Below are 20,503 nucleotides of genomic sequence, written 5' to 3'. Positions count from 1 at the left end.
TTATAAATCATCATATGATTAAAGTGTGAATACTCATTACCAAGAAAATTAACTAATTTGCAAACTACTGTTGTTTCTATATGGTGCTCTGTCCTTCAAAGAATTAAAGTCCACTAAATAACCAAGTGTGACTAATTTTTCCTTAAGAATCTTTTCTCTGTCAGAGAGTCTAACAAGGATAAATTTTCATTTTCAAAGTTAGGAAGGTGAAGTTGATGTGCTGCCACATGGGTGGGCCATAGGCCTCCAGTCACTATTACAACTTAGTCACTTAGTCACATGACACATGTGATGTTGGGCCAGGAAACAAATATCACTGATTAATTTCACTCTGCCCTGTTGGGGATCAAGTCTTTGATGACCAAAGAAAGGGTTCTTCACTTTTTTCTTAGACAGAGTTCTTTCCTAGAGTTTTCTTGGTTCCTTCATTCCAAGACTGTCCTAGGTATCCAGTCTTACTTATTCATTGGATTTCTAGATATTGATTAATCACACAACGAGGTAGAGCTTCTCCAAGACAGGACTTATGTTTGTTTTGTTCTCATGTGCTCTCAATACCCAGAAGACAGACTGACATACAGAAGCTTCATTATTTTTGTCAAATGAATCAATACATTTTGTTGATTATTAACCCTTACATTTTTTGCTAAACACATTCCTGGGAATAAAAGTGTCTTCAATCTTTCAAACCTCACCTCATCATTGTTCTTTTTTATACAAATGGTTTTATGTGATTTCTTATGGGAGGAAAACCATAGGAATAAGAACTCTCAACTTTTCATTCTGTATTACACCCACACTTGTGCTACATGTATTATTTCTTCTGATCTCACAGAGTTCTTCTTCCTGTGTTCATCTTCCCTACTGCCTATAGTCAGCTTCATATAAGCCCTTCCAGCTTTCATAGGTTGGTCTACAATTGTACACTCCTTCTCAATATTCATTTACTTTCCAGGAGTCTAGCTTTTCATGGTTCTCAATAGATTTATTTCCTCCCAATAAACAAAGAAATCCTTTCAGAAACAAATCAAATCCGGGGACACCATTCCCTTGGCCACAGATCTTCCTTTAGTTACTAGGGCTTGCACAACCTCTTGTTTTTCCTTCCTCAACACTCTGGACCAACCCCAGCATGAGACTGATTCTCAGGTACCACATGTGTTGTAGTTTTTGTAAGATTGGTTTGCAGTCTTCCTGGGCTTTCCTAGTTACTGACTTTTCTCTGCTGTGTTCATCCTCTTCTTCACTGCTTTTCAAATTGTTAATAAGAAATATTATCAGAGACCTATACAGTCATTTTATCAAATTCAAAAAGATTCTCATCCCCCCCAAATTATTAAAATATTTGGTACAGTAAAAGCTTCTGTAGTACTTATTTCACTCATAACAGTCAGCAAAATGTTATTATTATGGCATCATAATATTATTTGATTATAGTATGATCTGGTATATAGTTTCTCAAAGACTCTAAGAATGGAAAAAGAGATTATAATTTTAAAACACCCAATTTCTTTTCTTTTTATGGTGTAGGGATTAAACTCAGGGTCTGGAAATGGCAGGCAAGCATTCAACCATTAAGTAAGACTCTCAATGAAAGCACTCAGTTCTTATCCCAAGGATCGATCTCTCTCTCTCTCTCTCTCTCTTCTCGCTAACTCTTGCTCTTGCTCTGTCTCTCTCTCTTGTCATATAATGAATCTGCTTAAATATTCATGTCCTATTCTATACATTCTAGATAGATTTTATTATATTGTTATCACTCCCAAAAACATTTGAACTAACAACTTATTATATTTCCATAGATGATGTTTTTATTTTAATATTTTAGGATTCTGGATTATAAATAATATAATGGTGGTTGCAATTAGGAAAACAAGTGAATATATACCTTTGCACAAATTTCAAATGTGGGACCCAAATTTAGTCTTTTGATAACTATTTACTATGCAGATCTTCTGAGAAAATGAGTCTCTTGTACTCTTTAAGTTCCCAAAGTATAAAATATCATTATGACAGATATACTCTCTGATATTTCAAAGACAGACCATGAGACTTACATTCATACATAAGGGCGCATCTCATTCAGTGGGTGACCAGGAATAATTTGGTTGATAGAATTTAGAGACCTAAATCACAATTTTATTTTACAATTGTAAAATACAATTTCATTATACTGTACAGCTTTTAGGTTGGTTTGATTCTTATAATTGATCACTTCATGGAAATATTTTCATTTCATAGCAACGGATCACTTGAGAAGTGTAAAGCACCAAGGTTAATTGTACATGAGGCAAATCAATCAGATAAAAATGAATATAATCATAATTATAACCTAAGGTACAAATGTAAGGGAGAACTGGAATACAAACATGCAATCTGGTCAATGGAAGATGGGATCCTGAATTGACCTGCACAAGTGAGTTTTTTGCTTACAATGTTTTCTAAAATTTATTCTATTTTCCTCACTTGTAAAAGGAGTATTTTGTGCTTTTAATGAATTTAGCTATGTATTAATACCAACACTTTTTAAGCTGCAAGGTAAATTTTGTCTCTATCTGCGTTGAAAAATTCTGGATGATCCTGAATCCTGCAATTCAATTGAATAGCAAAGAGCATTGCAGTCTTTTAGTTTTTCATATCTGTGTTTTTCTTTGTAATTGTGGGGCACCAGCTTCAATAGTTTTGAAAGACTAGAATATATAGGACATACTGCCATACCAATAAAAAACCCCAAATCAATAATGTATTTTAACTTGATAATTTTATTTTTTAAGGAAACAAATTTACATGCAGTGAAGTACACATGTTCTTCTACATTTTCTTCCTGAAGCATTATAACTTTATAGTATTCTAAATTAGTTTTATCACCTTATATTAATTTCAAGTACAGGATTAAGTAGGAGTTGATTTTTTTTTCTCTGTATGGGTAGTCAGTTGTTCAAGCAATATGTATGGAAAAGAATCATTTTACTTTACAAGTATTAATTTATTTCAGCAGTCTCCATTCAATATTTTACCATAATTGTCATGTTATTCTGGGATTTCTCTAGATGGTATTTATCCAATTGTAGGAGTTCTCTTTCTGTTTCTATTAACTGAGAAATTTTGATCATTGGGAGATGTTGAATACTGTTAAATTCATTTTCTTTATATGTTGACAATACAGTGAATTTTACATGTTTGTGTGCACACATATGTATAAAGAATCTTAAATCTTTCATTCTTGAGGAAAAAACTCTATGTGTTTATGATATGATATAAACTCTCAGTTCTACCATGCTGCATCCTGTAAGTTTGGCAAGTTGTATTTTCATTTCCATGTCCTCAAGATACTTTCTAATTTCTCTTTTGATTTCTTCTTTGGCCTATTGATTATTTTTATGTTTGGGATAAGTTGTCCCCAAAACACTCATGTGTATGATAATGCAGGAATATTCAGAAGTCATTGTTTAGATAATAGCAGCTGTGACCTAATCAGTGGATTAATCCATTTGATGGATTATTAATTTGAAAAGACTACTGTACTGGGTGGTGACTATAGGCAGGTAAGATATAATGAGGAGGAACATCACTGGGGGTAGCCCTTTGGGCATTTGGAATATACTACATTGCATCATTACTTTGAGACAGTTGACACAAGATCTAGCCCTTTGGGTCATCCCTCAGAAAAGTCAAAGCATTTGACACAAACTCCCCACTTCTGTTCTTGTGTAGTGAAAATCTGGAAACTGGTTTTTATTTTCAGTTGCCGGGGTCCAGCCCTAGCAGAAGTCCATGGGCTCCACCCAGGTAAACGGGGCGCGGGGAGACAGCGTCGGTGATGGATGGAGAATGAAAGACCCAGACTCTAGTTCTGGTGCAATTAATCCCACTTTAATTTGGGGAAAGTCTGGGTTTATATACATTTTTCTTCAGGCTATAATGGCAGTCTTGTGGTTAATATTAAAGAAGTTTCCAAAGTATAGGCAGAAAACAGCAACCTTACAGATTATCCTTACCTAATCACAATTGTTTAAGAATATCTAACTATGTTGATGAGCTAATACAATGTTTATTTCCTTAATATCTAAACTCTTTGTGACCAAAGACGATTATTATTCTCGCGGTTAAAGCGATAGACAAGTAATCTCAAGTGACCATCTCTACTAGGTACATCTGGTTAATATCTAAATTGCTGAGATAAGGGCTACAGGAGGGCAGCGGTCCCAATGGTTATTGTGTACCAACGTTTATTATAGGGGTGACCTATTCTTTGTAGGAAGGAAGGAATGTTGTGAAACCTTATTCTCTTACCTCACCACCACACATAAACAAAACCATCGTTAGGATTTAACCAGCCTGTTGGAGACAAAGGCAGATCTATAACTATTTTCTCCAGAGGCTTTCAGGGACTCATTGGCACGGTTGCAAAATTACTTTTGACTTTATTAGTGGTAAAGACCCATTGTTTTTTCAGATTGTAGGTAATATTTTCTGGAATTTTTGTTGTATTTCCCTCATCCCCTTAAGCAATCCATTCAGACTGAAATGAGTAATATATTATCAGAAAAACACAGCAGAAAAAACACCATCTCCGGAGCAAAATATCTGGCAATTACTTTTAGGATGAGCCTTTGCAAACATCCTCCAGAGGATATTTGTCAAGCACTGGATGGAATTCCGGACGCCCCCGCATTCAGTTGTGTAACTCTATGCTGTGTGTGAGGGTATGGAAAGACACAAATTTTCCTACTGGCTTTGATGGATTTGTTTAGGGGCTCACCTCACATTGGGAAACTTTCAACCACTTTCTAGATTTCACTCCAAGGGAATTGGTTCATGCATTGTTGACCAATGTGTCTATGGGGAAAAGGAGGATTGAGGATTCCTAGTTTGTCACTCCCTTGTTTCATTCTTGATTTTATATTTGCATTTATCAGATTCTTTATCATTTCTGTGTTAGTCAGCTTTTCATTGCTATGTCAAAACACCTGACAAGAACAGCTTAGGGAAGGAACACTTTATTTGGGGCTCACAGTTTCAGAGGTTTAGTTCATGGTTGGTAAAATCCATTGCTCTGAGCCTGAGTGAGGCAGGATATCATAGCGGAAGAGCATGGCAGAGAAGAATTGCTTGAGTTTTCGTAGCTCGGAAGCAGAGAGGGGGAGCCACAGGGATGTGAACACCCTTCCAGGGCATATTCCCAGTGACCCATCTCCCCCACTTTCCTACATTTACCATTCAGTCCATTCAAACTGGAATGGTTTGATTAGGATAGAGTTCTCACAATTCAATTGTTTCACCTCTGAACATTTCTGCATTAACACAGGAAGTTTTGGGGCAAACCATAATGGTATATCCAATTTTATTAATAATTTTAGTAACCAGTTTTAACACTCTAATCTTTTTCCATTTTCTCTTTTCCATATTTAGTTTTCTAAAGTTTCACTTTTTAGTTTTGCTAACTTTTTCTCTTCTCTTTCTTAAATTTTGTCAATTTTCTGTTCAACTAACTTTATTGTTTTCCTCCTTCTAAAGACTTTGAGTTTAATTTACTACTACCATTAATTTTTATGTTATTCATTTTTTTCTGTGCATGGTCTGGGGATATCATTTAGGGGGCTTGCAACTCCATTGCTAGGCAGGCATTCCATGACTAAGGTATGTCCTTAGCCCACTACCATCATTTTAAGTTAGAAATTAATGCATGAATTTCAATCATCATACTTGTAAAATGAAAACACCAAATCTCCATTTTTTTAAGTGTTAACTATTCTTTATTTAATATTATACATAAGTCACACTAAATGCCTTTCCATAAGGAAAAGACAGCATTTGAGATACAGGGCATTCTAATTAAATTGGCATGGTCAACAAAAATATTGACACTACTTCCTTATCTTCAACCCTTGACTTTAATAAGCTAACAAACACAAATTGAAACACATGTGAATCATGCTTGATTCTGAGAGAGTGAAGGGATTTCCCCCATATTTTAAACATATTCACATAATTCGTAATATAAACCTAAATATAAACAAGTTTTGAGATGTCATTCACCATTTTTGTGAAATACTGAATATTACTAATTAGTCCAACCATAACTTTAAAAAGGGGAAAGTTATAGAATTTACTAATGTGGGAGTATAACCAAAATATTAATTTAACTACAAGTCAATTTTACTTATATCAGGACTGTCCAATAAAAATAATTTTGTCAGTCATTATGATCTGAATTCTGGTGTATCACATCACTTAAATTATGGTGCACATAAAAAGCCATGAGACATTTGTTTGGTAATAAATAAGGCAGTGGCTATTACTCATTAGTAGCTTTTTTGAGGACAGCTATTAAGTCTGCCCTTTCTCCCTTCTTCTTAATGCCAGCGAAGATCATTTTTTGATCTTTGTTCCAGGGATGTACTTTTTGGGATTCTCCAAATACTCCATCAGTGTATCCTCTCCCCAGGTGATGCCTTTGTTCTCGTTGGCATCTGTGTAAGAGAATCCAGCAGCCTGACCTGTCTTCCGCCCACACAGTCCATGGAGATTTGGCCCAGTCTTGTGTTTGCCTCCCTTTTCCACAGTGTGGCACTGGGCACACTTCTGAACAAAGATCTTCTTGCCTTTCTCAACATCACCCATTTTTAATTCGTTTTTTTCATCACCATTGCAAAGAAGTTTCCCGCTCAGAAGCTGGTCGTCCAACTCTCTAACAAACCTCCATTTTTAAAAGGCCTGTTCTAGCTGTGTCCCACAAAGTTAGACGTATAAATATGTATATGAATATTTAACTATGTATTTTATAAATAAAAATGTATGTTTATTTTTTAAAATGTATCTATAAACACAAACTGTATGTATGATATATAATGTTACTCATATTTATATATATATAATTTATTTTCAATTTTTATTTCCTTTGAAATATATTCTGATTTGTCTTGTGATTTGTCCTTAAGCTCAACAATTATTATTTGAAGTGTGTGCTTTCATTTCCAATTTTTTTTTTATAGATAATTTATTCTTACTAGACTATGTAGTCATGTATTCTGTTCTCAGGAATAGTATGCAAGAATTCAAATTATGATTTTTTTTATTTCACTGTATGTTGTCTATCTAGTTTATAACTCCTTTTCCACAAAAAATATGCATATATTCTAGAAGTAAGATTAGGTTAAAGTGAGTAATAGTGTTTTTTCAAATTGATCCATGTTGCTTCAAAATCTTTTATCTATCTGTTCAATATGACTTAGCATGTATTGTGTCAATATTGATGTCTAGGATAAAATTTGCCTTTCTTTTCTTCAGTTCTATTTTTGTTTTATGTATTTTGATATTTTAGACATATACATATATTCAAGATTGGTTTGTTCTTGTGAAGTAACTCTTTTATAGTTATAAAATATTTATTTCCAAGTTTTTAAAGACTTATCCTAAGGTATATATTATTTAATTTTAAGGTAGCCAGGTCTTAAAATAATTGACCATATCTGTGTGATAGACAAAATCTAAATGAATTTTAAATCATCAACTTCCTAAAGCATTTTCTTAAAATTAATATTCAAGTAATGAAAGAGCTAACTACATAACTTAAATGCTTGTGTTACAAATATGGAGAATGGAAAACAAACAACTTCTTTATCAATTGCTTACTACCAAAAATCACCATAAATTAATGACAATAATTGCAGTATAAACTGAAATCTATGGAATAGAACAAATGCAGAGATATTTATAGCATTAAAACATACATTAAAAAACAAAGAACAAAATAAAGAAACATATAATCTAGAAGTCAAAAATGAACACACCTAAGGAAAATAAACTTATGAAAGTACATTGAAAAATATATCAAAATATTTAAGAATAGAAATGAGAAAATAAGCAAAAACAGAAACCTTGGAGTAAATAATAATCATGAATCGTTTGTTCAGTAAAATATGTCCATGAGCTGTTAACAGCATAACAAACACATGAAAAGATTTACAGTACTTTCCAGTGTACACTTTTCTTGTCTTTCTCTTTATTTTTGTTTTCAGATTCAAGATATTTTATTAACAGCTACTATAAACAGTAGATACTCAATTAGTTTACCAAGTACAAAATCTACATATGAAAATCAGTAGTTTATATATATTGAAACAATCTTTGGAAGATTTAATGGAAGAAAAGATTTCATACATAACAATAACAAAAAATATATTAATGTTTGTCAATAAAAATGTGAGGCTTATTAAAATTAAATGCCACTGAAGCAAAAAAAAAATAGCCTTTCTACAAATAGAAGGACCATATTATATTGTAAATTAATTTCTAAATTTAAGAAAATCTCAATGAAAGCTTAACAGTTTAAAGCTCTATCACGTGATGCTAAATTCAGTGGAAAAAAAAATAAACATAGAGTGGGACCAGAAATAAAACACATTAAGGCATTTTTAAAAGCCTAAATAATTTGAGAGTATCAAAGTGGCCTATGAGCAAAACATAATGCCCAGATGTAAGTACACTCAGATTCATATAGAAATTGAATGTATAAAGAGGACTTCCTCTCAAATCACTGGGAAAAAGAAGTAGTCAATAAATGTCATAGGGATAAATAAAGTAATATCCCTGCCTTACCTCATATATCATGATAAATTCCATATGTACCAAAGATATTTTTTAAATAACAAAACCATTAAATAATAATGAGAAAACTCTAAAAAGATTTTTGTTACAAATCTGGAGTTAGTAAGATCTAACTTTTCATGACTCAAAATCCCCAAGTCATAAATTATTTCACTGGTACTTTTTGTTACATAAAAATCAAATTTTTAAGAAAGAAGCTTCATAAACAAACTTTTAAAAAAGACACTAAGGGAGATATTTATAGCTCATGTCACAAAGAGCTATCCTTCATAACATGTAAATTGACAAAATCATAACTGTTTCAAAACATAGAAAAAGGAAATAAAATTTGCTATTAATAAACAACAAGATAGTTAACTTCACATATTCTTCTCAATTCCAGAAATAAAATAGACCACAACAATAATGCAAGAGAAAATGCTTTCCCCTCCAGAGTACTATCAATAAAGGACATTACCTTACTCTGGATTTTTGCCAATGGACACAGAGAGAAAACAGTTTTTCATCACAGTTTTAACTTATGTTTCTCTCTCCTTTTTTTTTTTTTTTTTGGTAGTGCCAGGGGTTGAACCCAGGGCCTTGTGCATGCAAGGCAAGGACTCTACCAGCTAAGCCATATCCCCAGCCCCACATTTCTTTTCTTTTCTTTTTTTTTTTAATTTTTATTTTTTAATTTTTTTTTATTGTAAACAAATGGGATACATGTTGTTTCTCTGTTTGTACATGGTGTAAAGGCATACCATTTGAGTAATCATAAATTTACATAGAGTAATATTGTTTGATTCATTCTGTTATTTTTTCCCTTCCCCCCAACCCTCCCACCCCTCTTTACCCTCTATACAGTACTTCCTTCCTCCATACTTGCCCCCTCCCTAACCCTAACTCTAACCCTACACTAACCCTTCCCTCCCCCCCATTATGTGTCATCCTCCACTTATTAGCGATATCATTCCTCCTTTGGCTTTTTGAGATTGGCTTATCTCACTTAGCATGATATTCTCCAATTTCATCCATTTGCCTGCAAATGCCAGAATTTTATCATTCTTTATGGAGGAGTAATATTCCATTGTATATATATACCACAGTTTCTTTATCCACTCATAAATTGAAGGGCATCTAGGTTGGTTCCACAGTCTGGCTATTGTGAATTGAGCAGCTATGAACATTGATGTGGCTGTATCTCTATAGTATGCTGATTTTAAGTCCTTTGGGTATAGGCCAAGGAGTGGGATAGCTGGGTCAAATGGAGGGTCCATTCCAAGTTTTCTAAGGAATCTCCACACTGCTTTCCAGAGTGGCTGCACTAGTTTGCAGCCCCACCAGCAATGTATGAGTGTACCTTTCTCCCCACATCCTCGCCACACCTGTTGTTGCTCGTATTCTTGATAATCACCATTCTAATTGGGGTGAGATGGAATCTTAGGGTGGTTTTGATTTGCATTTCTCTTATTACTAGAGATGTTGAACATTTTTCCATATGTTTGTTGATTGCTTGTAGATCTTCTTCTGTGAAGTGTCTATTCATTTCCTTAGCCCATTTGTCAAATGGATTATTTGAATTCTTGGAGTAGAGTTTTTTGAGTTCTTTATAGATTCTGGAGATTAGTGCTCTATCTGAAGTATGATTGGCAAAGATATTCTCCCACTCTGTAAGCTCTTCCTTCGCATTGCTGATAGTTTCCTTTGCTGAGAGAAAGCTTTTTAGTTTGAATCTATCCCAGTGGTTGATTCTAGCTTTTATTTCTTGTGCTATGCGAGTCCTGTTAAGGAAGTCTGATCCTAGACCAACAAGGTGAAGATTTGGACCTACTATTTCTTCTATAATCTGCAGGGTCTCTGGTCTGATTCCGAGGTCCTTAATCCATTTTGAGTTTAGTTTCGTGCATGGTGAGAGATATGGGTTTAGTTTCATTCTGTTGCATATGGATTTCCAATTCTCCCAGCACCATTTGTTGAAGAGGCTCTTTTTTCCATTGCATATTTTTGGCCCCTTTGTCTAGTATGAGAAAATTGTATTTATTTGGGTTTGTGTCCGTGTCCTCTATTCTGTACCATTGATCTACCTTTCTATTTTGGTACCAATACCATGCCGTTTTTGTTACTATTGCTTTGTAGTAGAGTTGAAGTTCTGGTATTGCAATAACCCCTGTTTCACTCTTGCTGCTAAGGATTGCTTTAGCTATTCTGGGTTTCTTATTCTTCCAGATGAATTTCATAATTGCTTGCTCTATTTCTGTAAGGTACACAATTGGGATTTTAATTGGAGTTGCATTGAATTTGTATAGCACTTTAGGTAGTATGGCCATTTTGATAATATTAATTCTTCCTATCCAAGAACATGGAAGATCTTTCCATCTTCTAAGGTGTTCTTTAATTTCTTTCTTTAGTGTTGTATAGTTCTCATTGTAGAGGTCTTTCACCTCTTTTGTGAGATTGATTCCCAAGTATTTTATTTTTTTCGAGGCTATTGTGAATGGGGTATTTTTCCTAATTTCTCTTTCTGAAGATTCATCACTTATGTATAAAAATGCATTGGATTTATGGGCATTGATCTTGTAACCTGCTACTTTACTGAATTCACTTAGGAGTTATAAGGGTTTTCTGGTGGAATTTCCAGGTTCCTCTAAATATATAATCATGTCATCAGTGAACAGGGATAGTTTGAGTTCTTCTTTTCCAATTCGTATCCCTTTAATTTCTTTGGTTTGTCTAATTGCTCTGGCCAGAGTCTCAAGAACGATGTTGAATAGAAGTGGTGAAAGAGGGCATCCCTGCCTTGTTCCAGTTTTTAGGGGTAATGCTTTCAGTTTTTCACCATTTAGTATGATATTAGCCATGGGCTTAGCATAAATGGACTTTACAATGTTAAGGAATGTTCCCACTATCCCTATTTTTTTCTAGAGTTTTGAGCATGAAGGGGTGCTGTATTTTATCAAATGCTTTTTCTGCATCTATTGAAATAATCATGTGATTCTTGACTTTAAGTCTATTAATATGGTGAATTACGTTTATTGATTTCCTGATGTTGAACCAACCTTGCACCCCTGGGATGAAACCCACTTGATCAGGGTGCACTATCTTTTTAATATGTTTTTGTATGCGCTTTGCTAAAATTTTGTTGAGAATTTTTGCGTCGATGTTCATTAAGGATATTGGTCTGAAATTTTCTTTCCTTGATGAGTCTCTGTCTGGTTTAGGTATCAGTGTGATATTGGCTTCATAGAATGAGTTTGGGAGGGTTCCCTCCTCTTCTATTTTATGGAATACTTTGAGAAGTATTGGAATGAGCTCTTCTTTAAAGGTTTTGTAGAACTCGGCTGAGAACCCATCTGGTCCCGGACTTTTCTTTGTTGGTAGGCTTTTGATGACTTCTTCTATTTCAGTACTTGAAATTGGTCTATTTAAATTGTTTATGTCCTCCTCGTTCAGTTTAGGCAATTCATATGTCTCTAGAAACCTGTTGATGCCTTCGAAATTTTCTATTTTGTTGGAGTATAGATTTTCAAAATAGCTTCTATTTATGTTTTGTATTTCAATTGTGTCTGTTGTGATATTTCCTTGTTCATTTCGAATTTTAGTGATTTGGGTTTTCTCTCATCTTCTCTTTGTTAGTGTGGCTAAAGGTTTATCAATTTTGTTTATTTTTTCGAAGAACCAACTATTTATTTTGTCAATTTTTTGTACTGTTTCTGTTGTTTCAATTTCATTGATTTCAGCTCTGAGTTTAACTATTTCCTGTCTTCTACTACTTTTGGTGCTGTTCTGTTCTTCTTTTTCTAGGGCTTTGAGCTGTAGTGTTAGGTCGTTTATTTGTTGAGTTTTACTTCTTTTATTAAATGTGCTCCATGAAATAAATTTCCCTCTAAGTACTGCTTTCATAGTGTCCCAGAGATTTTGATATGATGTTTCTTTGTTCTCATTTACCTCTAAGAATTTTTTAATATCCTTCCTAATATCTTCTGTTATCCATTCATCATATAATAGCATATTGTTTAATCTCCAGATGTTGGAATAGTTTCTGTGTTTTACTCTTTCATTTATTTCTAACTTCAATCCATTATGATCTGATAGAATACATGCTAGTGTCTCTATCTTCTTGTATTTGCTAACATTAGTTTGTGGCATAATATATGGTCTATTTTAGAGAAGGATCTATGTGCTGCTGAGAAGAAAGTGTATTTGCTCTTGGTTGGATGGTATAGTCTATAAATGTCCGTTAAGTCTAAATTATTGATTGTGTTATTGAGATCTATGGTTTCTTTGTTCATTTTTTGTCTGGAAGATCTGTCCAGTGGTGAGAGAGGTGTGTTAAAATCACCTAGTATTATTGTGTTATGGTCTATTTGGTTTCTGAAATTGAGAAGGATTTGTTTGACATACATGGATGAGCCACTGTTTGGGGCATAGATGTTTATGATTGTTATATCTTGCTGATTTATGCTTCCCTTAAGCAGTATGAAATGACCTTCTTTATCCCTTCTTCCTAACTTTGGCTTGAAGTCCACATTATCGGAAATGAGGATGGATACTCCAGCTTTTTTGCTGAGTCCATGTGCCTGGTATGTTTTTCCCCATCCTTTCACCTTTAGTCTATGGGTATCTTTTTCTATGAGGTGAGTCTCTTGCAGGCAACATATTGTTGGATCTTTCTTTTTAATCCAATCTGCCAGTCTATGTCTTTTGATTGATGAATTCAGGCCATTAACATTCAGGGTTATTATAGAGATATTATTTGGTTTCCCGGTCATTTGGTTCATTTTTTAAATTTTATTTTTTTATTTGTTTGACACAACTTGTTTCTTCCTTTATTTGACAATTCCGTTAGGATAATTCCTCCCTTTGCTGATTTGCTTCTTTGTTTTTCATCTCTTCCTCATGGAATATTTTGCTGAGAATGTTCTGTAATGCTGGCTTTCTTTTTGTAAATTCTTTTAGCTTTTGTTTATCATGGAAGGATTTTATTTCATCGTCAAATTTGAAGGTAAGTTTTGCTGGGTATAAGATTCTTGGTTGGCATCCATTTTCTTTCAGGGCTTGAAAAATGTTGTTCCAGGCCCTTCTAGCTTTTTGGGTCTGGATTGAAAAATCTGCTGATATCCGTATTGGTTTCCCCCTGAATGTAATTTCGTTCTTTTCTCTCACAGCCTTTAAAATTCTGTCTTTATTTTGTATGTTAGGTATTTTCATTATAATGTGCCTTGGTGTGGGTCTGTTGTAATTTTGTGTATTTGGAGTCCTATAAGCCTCTTGAACTTGATTTTCCATTTCATTCTTCAGATTTGGAAAATTTTCTTATATTATTTCAGTGAATAAATTGTTCATTCCTTTGGCTTGTATCTCTAGGCCTTCCTCAATCCCAATAATTCTTAAATTTGGCCTTTTCATGATATCCCATAGTTCTTGTAGATTCTGTTCATGATTTCTTACCATCTTCTCTGTTTGTTCAACTTTGTTTTCAAGGTTAAATATTTTGTCTTCAATGTCTGAGGTTCTGTCTTCCAGGTGTTCTATCCTATTGGATATGCTTTCTATGGAGTTCTTAATTTGGTTTATTGTTTCCTTCATGCCAAGGATTTCTGTTTGGTTTTTTTTCAATATCTCTAACTCTTTATTGAAATGATCTTTTGCTTCCTGTATTTGCTCTTTTAACTGTCGATTGGTGCGATCATTCAATGCTTGCATTTGCTCTTTCATCTCATCATTCAGTGCGTGCATTTGCTCTTTCATCTCATCGTTTGCTTCTCTGATCATTTTAATTATGTACATTCTGAACTCCTTTTCTGTCATTTCTTCTGCCATGTTGTCATTGGGTTTTATTGATGTAACATCTAGATTTGTTTGCACCATTTTCTTTCCTTGTTTTCTCATATTGTTTAGGTATCAGTGGACCGCTGAGATATTTCAGATTTCCTCTATTGACTTACAATGTCCCTGAAGATTTCTATATATATCCCCCCTTAGCCTTCAGTAGGCTGAAGTCTTGGAGGAAGTTGATAATGCGGTGCTCCACAAAAAGCTGCCTCTCTAGGAGTGGTGGCCTTCAGGTGGGGTATAATCCCTGCTAGTGGGCAGAGGTGCCTCCACTTGTTGACCAATGGTCATCCAAAGGGGACCTAGGCTGCGGACTGAGGCAAGGCCTGTTTGGGCCTGAGTCTCTGGTTTTACCGTCCTTGTGGGGAAACCTCATCCGGCAGGGAACACTCAGCCGGTGGGGAGGTCTTGCTGGTCAGTTCCCTCCTAGAGGTTCCCCTCAATTTACAGCTACCACCTGGGCTGGGCTGCCTTCCTCTGCAAAGTTCCCAGGGGCCCGGCCCTACCTCCTGGGCCTGGGAGCCTCACCCTTCGCAGATGAATCTCCTTAGGCTGCCCCTCCTCAGAGAATCTGCCCGCAGGCCTGGAACCTTCACTCCGCCCTAAGCCTGTCTCTGTGCGGCTCTTCCACCAAGAAGCCTCCTAGATACTGGGACCCTGCTCTGCACCTAATCGCCTGGCTATGCGGCCCCTCCTCTGAGCAGCCACCTGGGGCCCCGTACAATCGCTCTGAGTCCCAGAGACCCGCCACACGCCTCTTCCTCCAAACAGCCACCCAGTATTCCGGTGCGGTCACTAGGAGTCCAAGAAACTCACTGCGTGCCTCCACCTCCCACCAACCACCCATAGCCCTGGGCAATCAATCACTCCGAGTCGAAGTGACCCTCCCCGTTCCTCCTCCTTCTCCAGATAACCCCCGGGTGTTCAGGAGCAGTCGCTCTGAGTGGCTCTGAATCCACGTGACCCGCTGCACGGGTCCTCTGGGCAACCGCCCAGAGCTCTGGTGCGGCCACTCAAGACCAAGCGACCCACCACGCTTCTCCTGCAGGCAGCCCCCCTGTGTTCAGGAGCTGTCACTTTAAGTCCAAACAACTCACCACTCGCCTTCTCCTCTGAGCAGCCGCCTGGAGCGCTAATGCAGTCACTGCGAGTCCAAATGACCCACCGCACTCCTCCTCCTCCTCCTCCTACTCCTCCGGGCAGGCCCCGGGGTTCAGAAGTGGTCTGAGTCCAAACAGTTCGCCACGCAGCCCCTCCTCTAGCAACCGCCTGTACCTCTGGTGTAGTCACTCTGAATCCAAGCGGCCACGCTCCTTTTCCTCCTCCTCGTCCTCAGGGCAGGCCCCGGTGTTCAGAAGTGGTCTGAGTCCAAACAGCTCGCCGCGGAGCTTCTCCTCTGGCAACCACCTGTAGCTCTGGTGCAGTCACTCCGACGAATCCAAGCGGCCACGTTCCTCCTCCTCGTCCTCAGGGCAGGCCCCGGTGTCCTGAGTCCACACAGCTCTCCTCTGCCACTCCTCCCTTGGGCAGCCGCCGGAGCCCCAGTGGTTGTTCCGAGTCCCAGCGCTGTGCTGAGCGGCCTCCTTTACGGTGCTCCCAGTTGTCCAAGTTCACTGCTCAAGCGGGGGGAGGGGCATCTCGCCGGCAGCTCTACTTCACAAAGTTCCCTGCGTTCCGGGACCACCGTCCCATCCGGGTCGTCTTCCAAACGGGTGAGAGTCACCCGGCTGCTTTGAGTTGGTCCCAAGTGTCTCAATATCTCCTCTTTTGACTCCTGAGTCCTGGAGCAACATGAAATACAGCCACCCTCTAGGCCGCCATCTTGAAACCTCCCACATTTCTCTTTTTTAATGAGTGAAGTTAACTATCTTGTTGTTTTTTTATAGCCAATCTTATTTCCTTTTTCTATGTTTTGAAAGGGTTATGATTTTTGTCAACTTACATGCATAAGGCTTTTAATGAAGTAAAAAACAGTAGAATAGAGGAAGGAAGCTTAAGAAATCAGAGGTTCAATTATTTTCAGATTCACCCAGAGCCCTTCCCCATTCAAATGGAATATAGCTCATCCTCACATTATAAACCATGGAGATGCATCTGAGGTATTTTAGTTTTATAGGAACTCAGATATAAGTTTGAGAGGGGTCTTTTATACTCTACTAATTTTGTAACTACAGTTAAATTCTGTAGTCATTAAAAACTGGGTGTATACCATCAATTTATATACTCCTAGATATTGGGGTTTCTGCCATGTCCCATGTGGATCAGAAAAGGGTTAACTGTTGGAGGACAATGTTGCTGTAAATCAATCAATTACCCATTAACTTATCTAACCAATAAACACACAGGAGCCAGAACTCTTTTTAAATAATTGGGGGCATAAGGAAACTGGCCATACCAGATCTGGCCTCTAACAACATGGAGTAGCCCAACTCTCCTTATTTATCGTCACACAGGTAAAGGGGCCAGGACTGGGAAGGGCTTCTTCTGTGATGAACAGGATGGGGTGGAGTTAGGGGAGTCAATTTGTTCAGGAAAACTATCATATAACCAGACCGGGAACCACTCCCACACAGGGCCCCACACTCCTATGACTGTCAGTTCCTGGGAGTCAGGACTCAATGTCCCATGGCTTAACCACATCTGATCCTGCCAAATAAGGATGACTTCCCACACCTAGGCAGTGTAGGTGTGCTTCTAAATGGTAGGTTCAGGAGGGTTGAAACTTGAAATAGCACACTGTAAATCATTTGTAAAAATATTTAGTGGTCTAGAGGCAATACCATATTGACTGTTAACTATCTGCAAATTTTTCCCCTGGCTAATCAGCTTCTGTTGGTAGATTATTTCAGAAGGTTCTTAATCCAGTCCCAATACATTTGTTCATGCATATTTCTAAAAAGAACTTCATTGCATACTTTATTTAATACTTGTTATTTTAAGTGTATCATTCTGCTAAGATTATCTAAAGATTACAAATAAGAAGTTTCTTGTAAATAAGGAAGTTTGCTTAAAAAGAAGGAATGGGAAAAACAATAAGGAGGAGCATAAAAAAAGGTAAAACTAAACTACTATATGAATTGAAAAGTGTAACATAAACAAACATGCAACATAATTACATCATCATTTATGATTCAAGGCTGTTGAATTTTCTATTTTTGAAATATATTTTAAATGTATTCAAATTATTTTTTTTTATTGAAAAAATCTAATTTTAATATTTTCTAGAAGTGGAAAGACACTCCTGTCCACCTCCACCTCAGATTCCCAATGCTGAAGACATGACAACCACAGTGAATTATCAGGATGGAGAAAAAGTATCTGTTCTTTGCAAAGAAAAATATCTGATTCAGGGAGCAGAAGAAATCGAGTGCAAAAATGGAAGATGGCAGTCAATACCACGCTGTGTTGGTCAGTAGTGTCCAGCTTGCTTTATAACATGCTTTAAATTGAAGTTAATAATCCCCTGTGCTTTATGTAAATGAAAAAGTTGAAGACCTTCTTCTCTGTCCATCACACTGTATCCTGAAACTGTAAGTTATGATTCAGGTACATAAATCAGTCACCATCTTTCATTTCTGTCATCAAAATTGGACAATACGATGCAATATTATGTAAATAGCAGATAAAAGTTCTCTTTATGACTATTTTTCATAAAATAAAATAGACACAAATCAAGAGGGATAGTGGACAAGAGGATAGCATAGGTATTGTGGTGACATAACTCAATAGTATTTAATTTCAGTTTTAATTTAAATGTTTTATTTATGTTTCACCCTTTGATTTCTATTTTTCATGTAGCAAAACTTCCATGTTCTCAACCACCTGGTATAGACCATGGAACCATTAGGCCATCAAGATTTTCAGAAGAATGGAAAGAAATAAATGAATCCACATATTATGAACATGGCACTAAATTGAATTATATTTGTGAAGCTGGCTTTACAATCTCTGAGGTAGATGGGATAACATGCCACATGGGCAAATGGAGTTCTCCACCTGAGTGTGTAGGTGAGGACTACATGACAACTTGAAGTCTGATCTGAGATTACACATAATTAAAAAATTAAGAGTATAAACAATGAAAAATAATATGCTATAGTGAAAGTCAGGGGACAGAATAATATAATAGAGATTATCACATTATTTAATCATTTATATATATTACCATTAAAATACTTTTGCATTATTGAATCAATCTTATTTTTGTTAATTTTATTGGTTCATTATAGAGTCACTTTTTACTTTGGCATTTCTTTTGTAAAAAATGTAATGTATAGTGAAATTAAATTTGCATACGTTCTAGAGTTTCCTTTGCAACCAACTTTTAAAATATTTTAAAAATGCTTTTCTTACAGTGTTTCTTCTGATGTCTCATAATATTTGATAATTTATTTAATGTTATTAATTTTGAGTATGTTTACATTTATCACTCATGGTTGGTTAGAGAAACTTTGCCATTTTTTATTTCAATTTCTTGCTCCTGTTTTTACAGTTTGAGAGATGGACAGAATGAGAAAGGTGAACTTAGGAAGCCTTTGTGCACATTCTCTGTGACTTCATAGTAGCTTCTCTGTTATTATTATTATTTCTTTTCAAAAACTGTGATATGTCAAAATTGACATATAAAATTTTATTTCTGAGTTAGTGAAATGTGGATTCATTCTTTCATTATTTTATTTTTTAGGACTTCCTTGTGAATCTCCACCTTCCATTTTAAACGGTTTTGTGTCTCATGAGTTAGACAGTTACCCATATGGAAAAGAAGTTACTTACAATTGTTCGGAAGGTTTTGGAATTGATGGACCTGCATTTATAAAATGTTTAGGAGGAAAATGGTCCTCCCCACCAGAATGCATAAGTATAGTGTATTTAATTTTTTAATATGTGTGTCAGATTCCCTAATTCAAAGTATAAGTGCTACAAATAAGAAAGTAAGCTGTAATTCTAGAATTTTATAAGGTACCTGAAGTTTCTTGAGTCTGGCAGAGAATTATAGCCTCGTAATTAAAAAAATTTTGACACAATGAGGCAAATTACTTCATTTTTACATCATTTTCTGTGAACAGTTGGCATCCTCTGAGGTACATTCTCAGACTTCTTATCTCTGGAGAAACTGGTCCTTACTCATCAATCTCATCATCATGTAATCTACTCTCAGTTTATCGGTAATCTCACTAAAATACATACTTTCTCAAGCTTTGGAATAATTTTTTGTAAGTAATTTGCATTTGCAGAAGCCAAAAGTAGACATACATAACACATGTGGCAAGTGCAGGCAAAAAATTATTTGAATGTAAAAATCTAGCCTTAAACATTAGAACTACTAATATTTCTTCAAGCATCATTCCTGTCTTATACTTTTGACAAATTAAGAACAACTCAATTGAAGTCAAAAGTGATCATATTTTGCCAAGTTGTGAGAAGTATATTATGTGGTATTCATTGGTTCTACAGGTAGCAAAGTCTAAGAATTATTTTAGAATATTACTATTAGAGATTACATATTTTAAGAATTACTGAACAAATACATATTTTTTTTTTTTTTTTTTTTGCTCTCAGGAACAGATTGTTTTAACTTACCCAACTTTGATGGTGCCACACTCATAGGACTGAGGAAGGAATCATATAAGTCAGGGGATCAAGTGACTTACAAATGTCCAACATTTTACCAATTGGATGGGTCCAATACTGTGACATGTATTAATGGCAAATGGATAGGAAAGCCGATGTGCAAAGGTACTTTGATGGCATTGTAAATTTATTTATTAGTCTTTTATGAAGTATGAAATTTTTCATAGCATCCTTGAAAATGAGCATAGGTTAATATTTAGGCCAAGACAAAGTAGGCTTAAGTTTAAAAATGAAAGGTTGGAATTGAATATGCTATAGCTAATCACATAGCCCTGTGGTTCTCAAAGAGTGGTCCCTGGACAAGCAGCATCAACATTTTTGAACAAATTTTTATGAATCCAAATAAAAATTCCTGAGCTCATTTTAGACCTACTGGGAAAAATAATCTTGAGGTGAGATCTTAAAAAATATTTATTGGGACTGGGGATATAGCTCAGTTATTAGAGTGCTT

At 35.8% G+C, this 20,503-nt stretch overlaps 1 protein-coding gene and 1 pseudogene across 3 annotated transcripts in view; one reads left to right on the top strand and one right to left on the bottom strand.

Moving 5' to 3' along the window:
- Positions 1-20,503, top strand: part of CFH (complement factor H) — a 128,645-nt gene that overhangs the window by 89,353 nt on the left and 18,789 nt on the right. For both annotated transcript variants that reach the window (XM_079107986.1, XM_079107985.1), the window contains exons 16-19: positions 17,647-17,829; positions 18,220-18,429; positions 19,106-19,279; positions 19,981-20,157. In XM_079107986.1, the coding sequence (XP_078964112.1) occupies positions 17,647-17,829; positions 18,220-18,429; positions 19,106-19,279; positions 19,981-20,157 (744 nt within the window). The remainder of the gene's footprint in view (positions 1-17,646; positions 17,830-18,219; positions 18,430-19,105; positions 19,280-19,980; positions 20,158-20,503) is intronic.
- On the bottom strand, positions 6,025-6,696 carry LOC306642327 (cytochrome c, somatic-like; annotated as a pseudogene). Its single transcript has one exon. The product of its transcript is annotated as a cytochrome c, somatic-like (transcript).

Source organism: Sciurus vulgaris (genome assembly GCF_902686455.1).
Source record: "Sciurus vulgaris genome assembly, chromosome: 12".
NCBI classification, from domain to species: Eukaryota; Metazoa; Chordata; class Mammalia; order Rodentia; family Sciuridae; genus Sciurus; species Sciurus vulgaris.
The sequence above is the reverse complement of the archived record's forward strand: the minus strand, read 5'-3'. Positions and strand labels throughout refer to the sequence as shown.